Source organism: Populus nigra, chromosome 2 (assembly GCF_951802175.1).
Source record: "Populus nigra chromosome 2, ddPopNigr1.1, whole genome shotgun sequence".
Taxonomy (NCBI): Eukaryota; Viridiplantae; Streptophyta; class Magnoliopsida; order Malpighiales; family Salicaceae; genus Populus; species Populus nigra.
Genome location: NC_084853.1, coordinates 35,183,191 through 35,196,116, shown reverse-complemented (window position 1 = coordinate 35,196,116; position 12,926 = coordinate 35,183,191). Strand labels below are relative to the sequence as shown.

The 12,926-nt window shown below is 37.3% G+C and overlaps 1 protein-coding gene across 1 annotated transcript; it reads right to left on the bottom strand.

Moving 5' to 3' along the window:
* Window positions 1–1,654: 1,654 nt before the first annotated feature.
* Window positions 1,655–9,999, bottom strand: LOC133682671 (putative ABC transporter C family member 15). The gene is made up of 11 exons (XM_062106134.1): window positions 9,573–9,999; window positions 6,097–8,447; window positions 5,860–5,946; window positions 4,916–5,563; window positions 4,186–4,350; window positions 3,596–3,890; window positions 3,170–3,384; window positions 2,730–3,035; window positions 2,572–2,635; window positions 2,238–2,477; window positions 1,655–2,142 (listed from the first exon to the last, which is right to left on the bottom strand). The coding sequence occupies exons 1-11, from the start codon at window positions 9,604–9,606 to the stop codon at window positions 2,015–2,017; spliced, it is 4,533 nt and encodes a 1,510-aa protein (XP_061962118.1). The 5' UTR covers window positions 9,607–9,999; the 3' UTR covers window positions 1,655–2,014.
* Between the last annotated feature and the right edge of the window lie 2,927 nt (window positions 10,000–12,926).

Sequence of the window (12,926 nt, the reverse complement as noted above, 5' to 3'; positions counted from 1 at the left end):
TTATTTTAATTATATTATGTAGTATCAATAAAATCCTAGCATTCTTCTTTTTTTTTATTTTTGTATTTCTATATGGATTGTTTAACAAACTTTAGCCTAACTGTCCTTTGAGTTATGATAAGGACCTTGTTTTTAAATTGTTGAATCATGTCCCGTAAAGAATTGTAAACAGCAGTTCGCTTTAGTTGTTTCCCATAGAAACCTACAGTCTCTTTGAATTACAAGTTGAACCTGGGCATTATATACTTTGTTCATGCAGCGGCTGGTGGAGTTGGCATTTACTATGTCAGTGGGAAATGCCCTTGATGCTACTGCTATTGGTAACTGTCTCAACCACCGGGAAAGAGGCACAAGCCAAGGAGGAGGATGCCACCATGTTATCAACCACGACTTTATTGTTCATGTCAATGAGATAACATCCAGAAATGGGGTGGTTGATGTTGTCTCAGATTCTGTCAGAAAAAGATACATCTCAGGTGATGACAATTCTTTTCTCCTACCATTACCATGTTTTTGTTGGAAATAGTTGATTTTTCAAATGGCATTTGATGAGGATACAAAAATATCTCGGGATATTCTAGAATGAATTATTCCTAAATATCCTTGCACATCATTCACAGTGTATTCTACGGTGTTCACTTCAAGACTGCATTAGCTTCTTCTTTAATGGTTGTCCTCAGAGGGTGTTAATTTCTTCTTGAATACATATCTGCATAAAGTCTCCTGGAGATGTTGATGGGTGACCATTCGAAGATCAAGTCAGTACTGGGTATTTTTATATGATAAAGGACATTAATAAAAGTATTAATGAGTTTTTATGAAGATAAAAAAGAGAAAGGGGAAGAAGATGTGGAATTAAGGAGGAGGAAGCAGAGAATATATTTATATCTCAGAGTATAAGGTTTCGAACCCCCATTAATATATTCCTGTCTTCTTTTATGTTACCTGACTTGACCTGTTTCATGCAACGGAAAAGAGGTAGAAATGTAATCTTGTATGAGTAAAATAATATTATTTTACTGCTTGTACCATCACATATAATTAATATAAACATGGATTGCTTATTTTATTAAATAGAATATAACGAGTATCATAATTATTAACCCAGACCCAAGGTATGGGAGGCTCAATGTGGAATTACCTTTTATCCGTGCACTCAACTTGAGGGACGTTGGGTTCAACTCACACACTGAGCCCAGAAGTTGAGTTCAGTTTGTGACTGCACCCAAGAATGGTTAGGGACAAACACGTCATAGTTCAATGTGAAGTTGTGTGTGGTCGCGTCCCTGATCCAATAGGAGATTGGGCGCGGACGCATCCTGGCCCAACGTTGAGTGGGGTGCGGACGCGTTACGGCTCAACCTAGAGCTAGGCATGGGCGTGCCCCTACCCAATTTAAAATTGGGCGTGGTTATGCTATGGCCTAACATGGAGTTGAGCATTGAGAAAGACACATTTCTATTTTAGATTGTATGGCTTTTAAATAGGGTTGGTTTACATAAATCATGACCTATCAGCATTCATCTTTTGATGATTTGATTTTTCATTTTATGTGTTTATGAGATGTCACCTTATTTTAGCAGCACTTGTTTGAGTCTTGGTCCTCGTGGAACATGGGACCTGAAATATTCTCCTGGGAGGATGAAATCCTCTGTTTGGAAAGGTACAGCACGTACAGCAGTTAGTATTACCCTCTGAATATACGTATTCTGCAATTGTACAGTTCTTACTTCAACTAAAGCAAACATTTGCCTTTTTATTCACTAGAAAGACACTGCAATTCCATTACCCCCCTTCTCCCCACCCGCCACCCGCCACAAAGGCTAGGCCGCTGCATTCTGTATCCACTTGCATACACACTGTTGGTGGGCTCGTAAATCATTGAATTCGTTTTCATAAATGATTAATTGGCTAATGGATGCTCTGTGGCCTGGTTATTTTCTGTCTACTTTTACCAATCATCATCATCATCATCATCTCTACCATTGCTCTACCAAATGTTCCAACTACTTGATTATGCATGCACGTTTGTTAAGCTGTTGAAGCTCTGAGATCTCATGGAATACTCTTTTATAAGCTTTGAAAAGAAAGATTCCTCCCTTTCTAGTAGCCTTGCTGGCGTATCAAACTCTGCAACTCTCCCTGATCACAAAAACAGAAGAAATCATTTGCATTCTCTTCTCTGATTAACAATCTAAATAATCGTATTATTCATTTGTCTTTGACCTGGTACTTACCATCACTAAGGACCAAAACAAGATCACTGTCTATGACTGTGTGGATTCTGTGAGCTATTGTGACCACTGTTCGATCTTTGAATTCTTGACTGATGATCTTTTGTATCACCCCATCAGTTGCTGAATCGACTGATGCTGTTGCTTCATCCAGTACAAGAATCCTGCTTTTCTTTAGCAATGCTCTTCCCAAACAGAATAGTTGCCTTTGACCCACACTCCAATTTTCTCCATTTTCCACCACTGTCATTAATATAACAGCTCACTAGTTACCACTACTACTTCCACACACGCGCACGCACACGCACACACACAGACATGAATTGTCTATCCATACCTGGGGAGTCCAACTTTTCATCTTTTGCGCGCACCAAATCTCCTAGTTGACACTTTTCTAGAGCCTGAAACATGGTGGGAGTTATTTCTATTACCACTGCTATCAAAGTTTTGAACCTCAAATAATTTTAAATCAATCTAGCAAGAAAAAATGCTTACCTCCCATATTTCATAGTCAGAGTACTGACCCAGTGGGTCAAGGTTTCCCCTCACTGTTCCCTCAAACATTGTTGGGTCTTGGGGGATGATGCTAAGCCTTGATCTCAAGTCTTGAAGACCTATCTTTGAAATGTCCACATCATCGATGATAATGCTTCCCTCTCTGGGTTCCACAATTCTGAAAATTGCCTGTATGAGGGTTGATTTCCCACTTCCTGTCCTTCCTACAACTCCAACCTTTTTTCTTCCAGGAAATGCACAGTTAATGTTTTTCAGAACAGATGGTAGATGCTCTGCGTAGCGAATCTGCAATACAGTCAAAATGTCTGTTATAAAACATATGCAGAGCACGTTTTTGTCTGATAACAAGTAGATGCCGAAGTTTCTGCACTTGTTATCCTTTTCATATAGTGAATGAAAGCCTCGCCAAAGGGGATTACCTGCAAATCTTTGAAGCAGATCGCTCCTACTTCTGGCCACTTGTTTGGAGGCCTGCTCTCCTCAAGCACAAGGGGCGCTTCACTCGTTATGCTGGAGTACTGAAGTACTCTTTCTATTGAGATCATTTTATTTTCTGCATTGCATATGTTCCATATGACGGAAGCTTGCAAAACATTCAAGTTTATTCCATATGTTACAGCTAACCCAGCAATGCCTACAAGAAGGGAAAAGTTCCAATCTTAATTAGAACTCAATACTTTTATGATCCGTTGTCTGTGTGTTGGAGATGCTGTTCACTTCCACTTTCGATTGTTCCTTTTGAGATTTTTTACCACATCAGTCTAAGCAAATGATTTAATGGCGACTACTTTTAAGGTCATTCCAAGCAATTATTTTTATTTTCTTAAATTGAACGTCATACTCACTTGGACTGATTACTCCATCAGGAAGGCTCACCAGCAAAACCAATGAGAAGGCAAACACAAAATTGGATAGCAAATTCAGCCTGAAAGAAAGCCATTCCATTGCAGATACATTATGAAACCATGGCCTTGAGTGGTTGTCTATCAGATCAAGGTTTGAACAATAAAAACGTTCTTGTTGATCAAAAGCACGAATTGTTGCTGCTCCTGCTAGTGATTCTGAAAAATGATGGAGGATCGGGGCTTGTTGTATCCCTGCTAAGCGAGCCAGTTCTCTTGCTGTTGGCGTGTAATATTGCTGACAAGACACAATATTATAGATTGATTCCCATAGCAAAACAGCAATTCCAAAGGTAATAATGAAGTTAATATTTTTTTGTGTTCATTATTGTTATTCTTATTATCTTAGTGACGTTTCAAGCATGCTTATTTTTAATCCATTTTTCCTCTTTCTGTGAGAATTTTCCTGGCGTGACGAGATGAGACAATTAAAATGCCATATAACCTAAATTGGTCTTTGTTTATTGTGCTTTTAGTGCGGTAAAGAAGCACGTTTGGATACGTTATATACCGAAGGTGAAATAAATTCTTACTTGGTACCATATGCAGACTGCAGTTACTGGAATGAAGATCACAAACACTTCCCATGCGACCTGGGACATCACTGCAATGGTCCCTAGAATCTGTATTATTGAGAAAGCACACCAGCCGAGTCTTTGTGCTATTTCCATGTCTATGACGCTTTGATCCATTGATGCCTGCAAAAGTGATGACGTTTGATAAATTTGTAAAAGGTACATCTTTGAAATCTTATTTATGTGTCTATAACTGTCTTGACTTGAAATGATAGAAGCTTGATCTTCAAACTCTAGAGAGTTGAAAATGATAACTTCTTCCTGTACTTGTCATTTAAGATTTAGTATGCTAGTCGGCCCAGCATTGATTTCTGTAATCTGACTTGAAGATGTTTTCACTTTCTCACCTAGTCTTTCTACCGAAAAAAGAGTTCTTCAGATGATCTTTGTTTATAAAGTGTTGTGGTTGGTTTAAGTGATGCAAGTAATTAGGAATTCATAGCCCATTTATTTGTTTCCTAGCATATTTGATTAACAATCGCACCTCCTAAATGGTAGTTTGCTTATAATAAACTACTAGTTCAGAATTCCTTGTTTTCATGTTCTTCCACTACAATCTTCTTCTGCAAAGGAAATCATCGTTTGTGCACCGATTGTAGAATGTTGTCACATCAAATATATCCTAAAAATTGACATTATGTTAAATCATGCTCTGACATAAAATTCTGCTACTCTGTAGATTACTCACTCGGTTTAATATTCTTCCGGTTGGGGTTGAATCAAAAAATGCCATTGGAGCTCGGAGTAGACTATGCAGCATGTTTGTGAAGAGCTTTTGTGCTGTTGAAAGTCCTGCTATTGCTACTAGTGTGGCTCGGACCAGGACACATAGTGAACTACTAATAGAAAGTAGTGTATAAACAAGCAATATGAAATTCATCCCATATACTGGAGCAGTGTCACTTGTAGGAGGAGAAGACCATGCCATCCAGTAGTTACTAACTATCTGTAATATTTGGAATAATGACTGTGCTAAGATTATACATGGGACCAGGGCACCACCTTTCACAGTGGTCAAGTATGACCAGTAAACTTCTTTTCCAATGCTTCCTTTCTCTCTCTCTTCATCTTGCACGAATTTTCCTCCCTTTTCTGTTATTTCTACAGAGAGGTCATGGTCCGAGTCGTAATGTGAGAGACAGTTTGAGTTTGAAGTGGATTCTGTATTAGATTCACTGTCAGGTTCTGGATCTTGAGATGTTCTCCTCGAATTCTCAACTGTAAGGACTGATTCTAGAGCTTGGCTATGAGCACCGACTAAAGCTTCAAATCCTACGTTCTGCTTCAAAAGTTCACTAAATGTTCCAGCCTCTGCTATTCTTCCATTTTGCATCACCTGTTCAGATTCATGTCAGGTATAATCTCAGCATATTCCTAAAATCCACTATCCTTAACACTTGTAATCAAATAATTTGTAGGGCAAAGTTATCACACAAAGCATGCATTTACAACATGGTCCTATGGTGTATAACAGTTTAGTTTTTACTAATTGAACAATATTCAGAACCGAATTTATCTTAAAATTATTTTATAAGCTTCTTTAATTTAGTATTTGTGCTCTACCTTCCTCAAAGTTATACTTCCTAAAAAGGCTGAAAAAATGGGCAGTAAACTTTGTAGCATTTCTCTTACCAGAATGATGTCTGCAGCAGGAAGAAACTCCACTTGGTGGGTGACATAAATTATAGTCTTATCTTTGAGAATTCCCATTAGGCATTCCTGCAAAGTATATATAAAGCAACTTCAATGTCAAACTTCTGGGAATCCGGTGAAGAAGATGTAGAAGAATGGTTGAGATACTTTACACTTGCACCTTACTTGAAGGTCATTCTCATAACACTGTTGGAAGGTCAGGAAATAAGTACTAACCTGAAAGAGTTGGGTTCCTGTATGAGCATCTACAGCACTGAAAGGGTCATCAAATAAATATATATCAGCATCCTGGTAAACTGCACGAGCTATCTGTATCCTCTGCTTCTGTCCCCCGCTCATGTTTATCCCTCTTTCTCCAATATCAGTTAAGTCACCACTGGAGAACAGTTCAAAATCCTTCAATAAAGCACATGCTTTAACTGTTCTGTAATACCTGACACTGTCATATGGATTCCCAAATAGTATGTTCTCCCTGATATTTCCTGTCAGTATCCATGGAGATTGAGGAACGTAAGCTTTTGCGCCACTGATCTTCACTGTCCCTGACAACTTCTGTATTTCTCCAAGAATGCAAGAAAGCAGGCTGGACTTGCCTGATCCCACGGTCCCACAAATTGCGACTTTCATACCCCTCTTCACTTTCAACCGTATTTCATCAAGGGTTGGGTTGCTTGAATCGGAGTCCCAGCAGAATCGTCCATCATCAATACTAATTGCATACTCTGCTTGATCTTTTGGAACATGCTCAGTGGCATCATGCTGAATTTCACCTTCCTGAAGGAAGGAAGCAACTCTATCTGCTGAAACTTTTCCCTGTGCAATCACAGAGAGCAGGTCAGGTAGATTGAATATGGGATCCTGCAACATTCGGAAGGTAGCCAATGCTGATAGGACTCTTCCTGCTGTGAGTTGGATTCCCATTAGCATACATGCACCAAACGTGACCACAGAGATAAACGTGGGTGATCCCCAGAAGACAAAAGCTGAAATTGCTGAAAGCCTGAGAGACTTCCATAGACAATTATACTCTATTTTCCTCAAGCTTTCTATCTTGTGTAGGAATTGAGTGTCCCATGCTTGGAGTTTTAGTATCTTCATGTTCCGAAGGACTTCTGAAGTGGCTTTCATTCTTTTGTCCTTGGCTTCCATGATCTTAGTCTGGTATCTTTTCTGGAATCTTGTTATGGGTATGTTGCAAGCCATCACTGCTAAAGTTGCAGTTAATGCTGCCATCGACCCCAAACCTAGAGTTGTATGTAGAATGTAGATTGCCAAGGTAATTTGTATAGGCAACATCCATATATAGTTCAAGTACCAGATGAAATCTGTAATTCGTTGGATATCTACACTCATGTAGTTCATTATCTCTCCACTGGTGTGGCTTTGGCGGGATTGGCTTGACAAGAGTAGGCCCTTCTTGTAAATGTGAGATATCAGGGAGGCTCTAAGACGAAGGCCGAGCTGTCGGGCTCCAAAAATCCACTGTCTCTGCGCTATTGTCTCCACTGTCTTTGCACCTAGAAACCCTAATGCAAGAAGGTATCCACTCTGTAAGCTCCTGGTTTTCTTCTCGGTTAGGAAATTCACGAAGTCATCAATGAGGTAGGGACCAACATATGATGCTGCTGCACTGGTAACTGCGAATAATGCATTAATTGCTGCTTTCTTTCTGATGAACAAAAAGATTGCCTTGTAGATAGAGGGGTTGGCGGTTCTATCTTTCTCCTTAACTTGATTTAGATTCTCATCAAAGGAGGAGGAGAGGAATCCAGCAGAGTCCTTGATATAAACATCTGGGATTTCATCCTGTTCAAGAGGTTTCTTGTAACCAACAGCAAACAACGGGGTGAGCCAAGAGAAGGTAATCAGCTGGAGGAGTGTAGCTTTTCCATATGGTGATTCTCTCTTGGTGTCTGAATCTTTATCACTCTTTTCATGGAGAAGTGGGTCGGTGACGCCATTAAATGCATTAAAGACTATGCCTGTCTTCCCTCGAACTGAAATAGCTAGCAGGAATGTGGATGGGAGGAGAGCAAAGAGGTCTGCATAATCTCGTAGCCTAAGATGTCCATGGTTTGTAATTTTGAAGTTGATATCTAGAGATGTGCAGACAATGGACAGCATGAAGCTGCAAAGCCACCATGCTCTTATAATCCAAGGGAACTTGACATACCTTCTACTCGGAAAAATCCGAAAGACTGCAACCAGTGTAATTGCCCATGATATCATTTGCAAGACCTCAGCTGAAAAGACTCGTGCTATGGAGTTGCAACTGGTCTCTTGACCATTTAACAGCACCAGTAGCATTGAGATATGGACTCCCAGCAGAAAAGTCGAACAAACCATGCTCGCTTTGTAAGAGTTGCTGAACTTCAATCCAATGTGGTAATTCTCCTTGCCTTGATCTGTGGTCTTTGTTCCACCATTGAAAGCTAGGTCTACGCATTTTCGTAGAAGATGAAGTAACAAGATTCCGAGGAACCCAAGCTGTACACCTATGGTTATGTGCTCCCGCAAACAGGGTGACTGTAGCTGCGGCCAATCCATCCGAGTTAATAGCTTAAGATCTGCACGTATTGTAGAGGGTTAAAACATACTTCCGTAACTAATTGCCTACATTTGTAATGGATTAATTCTTGACGCCCCAGGGCTGTGCTGTCCCTATTACACATGCTCAAATCATTGTATAATTTGCTTAATTCCGTGTAATTAATTTTTCATGCTTACGGTATAGCATATGGGTTTCTATGGCCTAAAGCTAGAGGCTGCGTCAGGACAATATGCGTGGTCTGACTGTCTGTCAACACTACTGGTCAAAATTAGAAATTAGAACAGGAACGTGGAGAAATTTGTATATATCCTGGCTGGCCATAAACTTGTAATTGTCCTTTAATGTCTTGTAGTGACTACTTTCTACAAATTCCAAACAGTATTCCGAGATTCCTGTCGACCAATTGAGTACTCTGCTTTTGTTTTGTTGAAGTGCACCATTAGCCTACACCGTGCAGTATCTTAGAGGTGTTGGATTCACTATTTTATGCTCTCGTCTGGGTTCGAATCCAAAAACAATAATAATCATAAATGCAATAGTAACAGTGTGAACTGTGATGGCACATCTAAAACTCGATCCAGTAGAGACTTTAGTTTTGGTTCTACTAAAGCTCGCCGGTGTTCCTAACAATGCATGTTCATGATGAAATTGGAAATAACCAAGTCGTCAATGGTAGAATAATTGGGCAAGAAATGCAGATTGAGAAATCGGAAATATTGTATTAATATTAAAGGGTAGATAATTTACTTTAATTACAGATAGTTGTTTCCAGGCAAAAGCAGCTGATGGAGAAATAATGTAGTTAATGGGAATGATTCAGTCTAATAAATAAAAAAAGACTTTGAAAGAAATAAACATTCAAGTCAGAAATATTGGAGCCACAGCCCACAGGTTAACCACTGAACTTCCAAACCTTATGCCGACAACAAATAAGACCATTAATTAATATTATTCCTCTTTCTCACATTGAAGCAATCGTAGCTAGCAGCTGAAAGAACCCAGGAGATGCAGCGGCTCATGTTGCACCTTGGGCTGTCCGGCTGGTTGCTTAATTACACAGGCGTGTGTGTATACAGAGAGAAAGAGGAGGAGGATATATCTTTTGAGAAAGAAAAGAAAAGGAGAGAGCAGAAGCGCTTACTTGCAGCAGCAGCAGCAGCACCTAAATCTAACATATTGCCCGGAAGCTCAGCTGGTTTTATATATATCTTAATCCTGGCTAGCTTCAGTATAGCAGTAATTCAGACTAGAATAAAAATACGTGTATCAGCTCTTCTCTTCTCTTCTGGCTGGAGGAGGAGGAGCCCGCTAGAGATAGAGACGCAGGTGCATGGTGTGATTGAAGAGACAAGTTTGAGCTAGTTAGAAAACAAAAATTAATCATGTCACTTTTCTTGAGGGGATATCAACCGATGGAGCTAGCTAGACGGGGACCATATTACTGTGAGAATTATTCATAAGGGGATGGGAGAAAGGGAGAGATCAAGCTTTCTTTAAAGATTCCTTCTGATCAGCTGAAGAATAATAAATCTTTGATGGAATGGAATTGTGGGTAGGATCCCGTACGTATGCGTCTCTCCCCCATGCGTCGGTCTCTGTGGCAATGCACACTGTGGTCTTTTTGTACATGGCTTAATTTCTTTCGTTGCCAGCTAAATTTCTTAATTTCTAGTCACGCTCACAACAAGTAATTAAAACATTGTTATGCTTGACTCTTCACTTAAATTAAGAAGGTAATTACTTGTTATGCTAATCACCATTCTTTCCTCGCAATCTCCCAAGATGCTCTTTATTTTGACCGTAGATCTTTCGCAAAATAAACCTTAATTAGGGGTCTTGTAAGAAAATACATGACTTGATATTTTCATTACAGCTAGTATTTTGAACAAATAAAAATAACCAACCAAACGTGATGATACAGCTGATGAGCTAGGAATGGTTCGGACGGTCGTTTCGGCTCTCCTCTTGTTTGGACTAGGATTACTTGTCCTGTTCTCGTTTATGGTGGAATTTTAAATGGAAAGCATATTCTGAGAAGCAAACAAAACATTGCTGCTGATTTTCCGATGGATAGTCAGTCGTCTCATACTAGCAGACAGAAATTCTTCTTTAATAACAATGGCTTGATTTTCTTTTATATTTAATTTTTATTTTGATTCTAGCTGCACCGTAGATCAACTACGTAAACATTAACAATGGCTTGATTTTCTTTTATATTTAATTTTTATTTTGATTCTAGCTGCACCGTAGATCAACTACGTAAACATTAACAATGGCTTGATTTTCTTTTATATTTAATTTTTATTTTGATTCTAGCTGCACCGTAGATCAACTACGTAAACATCGTGGGTCACTGTATACTAGTTGTTCTTTCAGCTTTTTAGTGCAGCATTTATGTCTTTAGTGGCAACCCAGTCATGTTCCACCGCGCGCTCATCGAGGCAACTCTTCAAATACTTATGAGTTATTCTCCTTGAACATTTTGCACTTGGGGCCAAGGTTTTTTTTTTTTTTTTTCTAGTTGCCAAGTTAGCTTATAACATTTTAATCCGCACTGCATTGAGGGTCAGGCTAAAATTTTATAAACATAAAAAAAAATGATCATGCAGTATAAATATTTTTAAAAAAACTAAAAAAAATCTAAGAACTTAATAAGATTATACAGGCTGTTAGAGAAGTGACTCGGATGGAAAATAAAAACAAAACACAATAAATTAAATATTTCATGTTTATTTTCATGTAATTAATTTAATTTAATTTAATTTAAAAATAAAATTTCTTTTAAAAAAGTTAGATTCAACAAAAGTCAGAAAAAAAAATTCTAAGTCAATCCTTAGTACTTTTAAAATCATCGAAAAATCCCATATAAAGAGAATAAAAAAATAACAAAATATTGGTTGATGAAACTAGAAAAAAATCAAGTTCGGGTTAACCTCGTAACCTCAGATTAATCTCTCAAACTCGTAACTCGTTAAATTGTATACTTGAGCTAAGTTAGAAGCTCAACACCCGTCAAATTAATAAGTTCGATCTAATTAAAACAAAAAAATAAAATTTTATGAAAATTTAATAATTAAGAAATATAATCCAAAATCCAATGATAAAAAAGAGACAATAGATAAGACAATGTGGCAAGAGAGAGAAATGAAAAAGAATAAAAAGTAAAAAAAAGAACGGGTTACCAAGAACATACTGGAGCTTTGTTTTTAACATACCGGGTATCTTTATAAAAATCTTAACCAAACGATTTTAAAAGCACTTTCAACACTATGGAAGATCACCAAACAATTTTTTTTTTTCTTTTAAAACAAGTTCATAACTTGGTGTATAACTGGATGTTCACTCACTTCACTTGGCATCATTTGTTTTTGTAGTGTAAAAATATTTTAAAAAAATAGTTTTTTCAATTTAATTTATATATATATATAATATCAAAAATAAATTTTAAAAATATATATAAAAATAATATTTTAATATATTTTTAAATAAAAATAATATTTTAAAAAATATCTCCTGTCCTATTAAATATGATATCGTATGCATACACTTGCTATACCAGAGTACGACGCAAGCTTCTACTTTTAGCAGAGACAACAGCAGTTGGCTCAGATGCTTCTGACCATCTGCTTTCTTTTAATCTGTCACATTGTGTAGAAATGACAAGCGTGGCATGTGCACCCCAATCAATGATATCGATTTTCCAACACCACAGCCGATGCTCACTGTTTTCTAACAGCCCCACCTAACTCTTTTTTCTGTCCTAAATTATAACAAACGACGCGTGTCCTAAACTATGTGTACGTGAAGAAATTCATCTCAATCTTTTCTAGTTTTCATTTCGAGATCATGTACGTCCAAACAAGAATGCCTCTATATATTAATTACAAGTTATGAAATTAATCTCTTTCTTAAGCATATTAACTAATTAATTACATTAATTTTACAGGGATTGACAGATTTAAACTAAGTACGGCTATCTCATGTCCTCCGTGAATACATAAGACTCTATTTCAGAAGTAATACAAATTATGTTTTTTAAAAATTTAATTTTTTTTATTAAAATTTAATTTTTGTTGTATGTTTTGAATTGTTTTGATGTGCTGATCTCAAAAATAATTTTTTAAAAAATAAAAAATATATCATTTTAATATATTTCAATATAAAAAGTATTTTAAAAAATAACTGTAACTACACTCGTGACTAGTTCGAGAAATGTTGTCAAATGTCTGCACTAGCTCTTCACGTGAATGCTCTTGTTTTGGTCTCACGAGAATGTTTAATTGCCTTGTTATCTAATTGAACTATGTCTTTAGCATATAATTAGATAACTTTCCAGCGCAATGCTCGGACTGCATCAAGTTATTATAATATTAAAAAAATATCTAGATATTTTTAATTTTTTTAATAAAAAAATTTAAATAATATGAGGATTGATCCGCTGTGATTTAGTCATCTTGACAAGTCTAAAAACAACTTGAATTATCGATAAAAATAT

What these genes read in the sequence shown, in the direction of transcription:
- LOC133682671 (XM_062106134.1), bottom strand. Translation starts at nt 9,606, where the DNA reads ATGTTAGATTTAGGTGCTGCTGCTGCTGCTGCAA. An exon ending in CTGCTGCAGACATCATTCTG is followed by an intron (nt 5,564 to 5,859) that starts GTAAGAGAAATG and finishes GAATCTGAACAG; the next exon opens with GTGATGCAAAATGGAAGAAT. An exon ending in CCGGAAGAATATTAAACCGA is followed by an intron (nt 4,351 to 4,915) that starts GTGAGTAATCTA and finishes TCACTTTTGCAG; the next exon opens with GCATCAATGGATCAAAGCGT.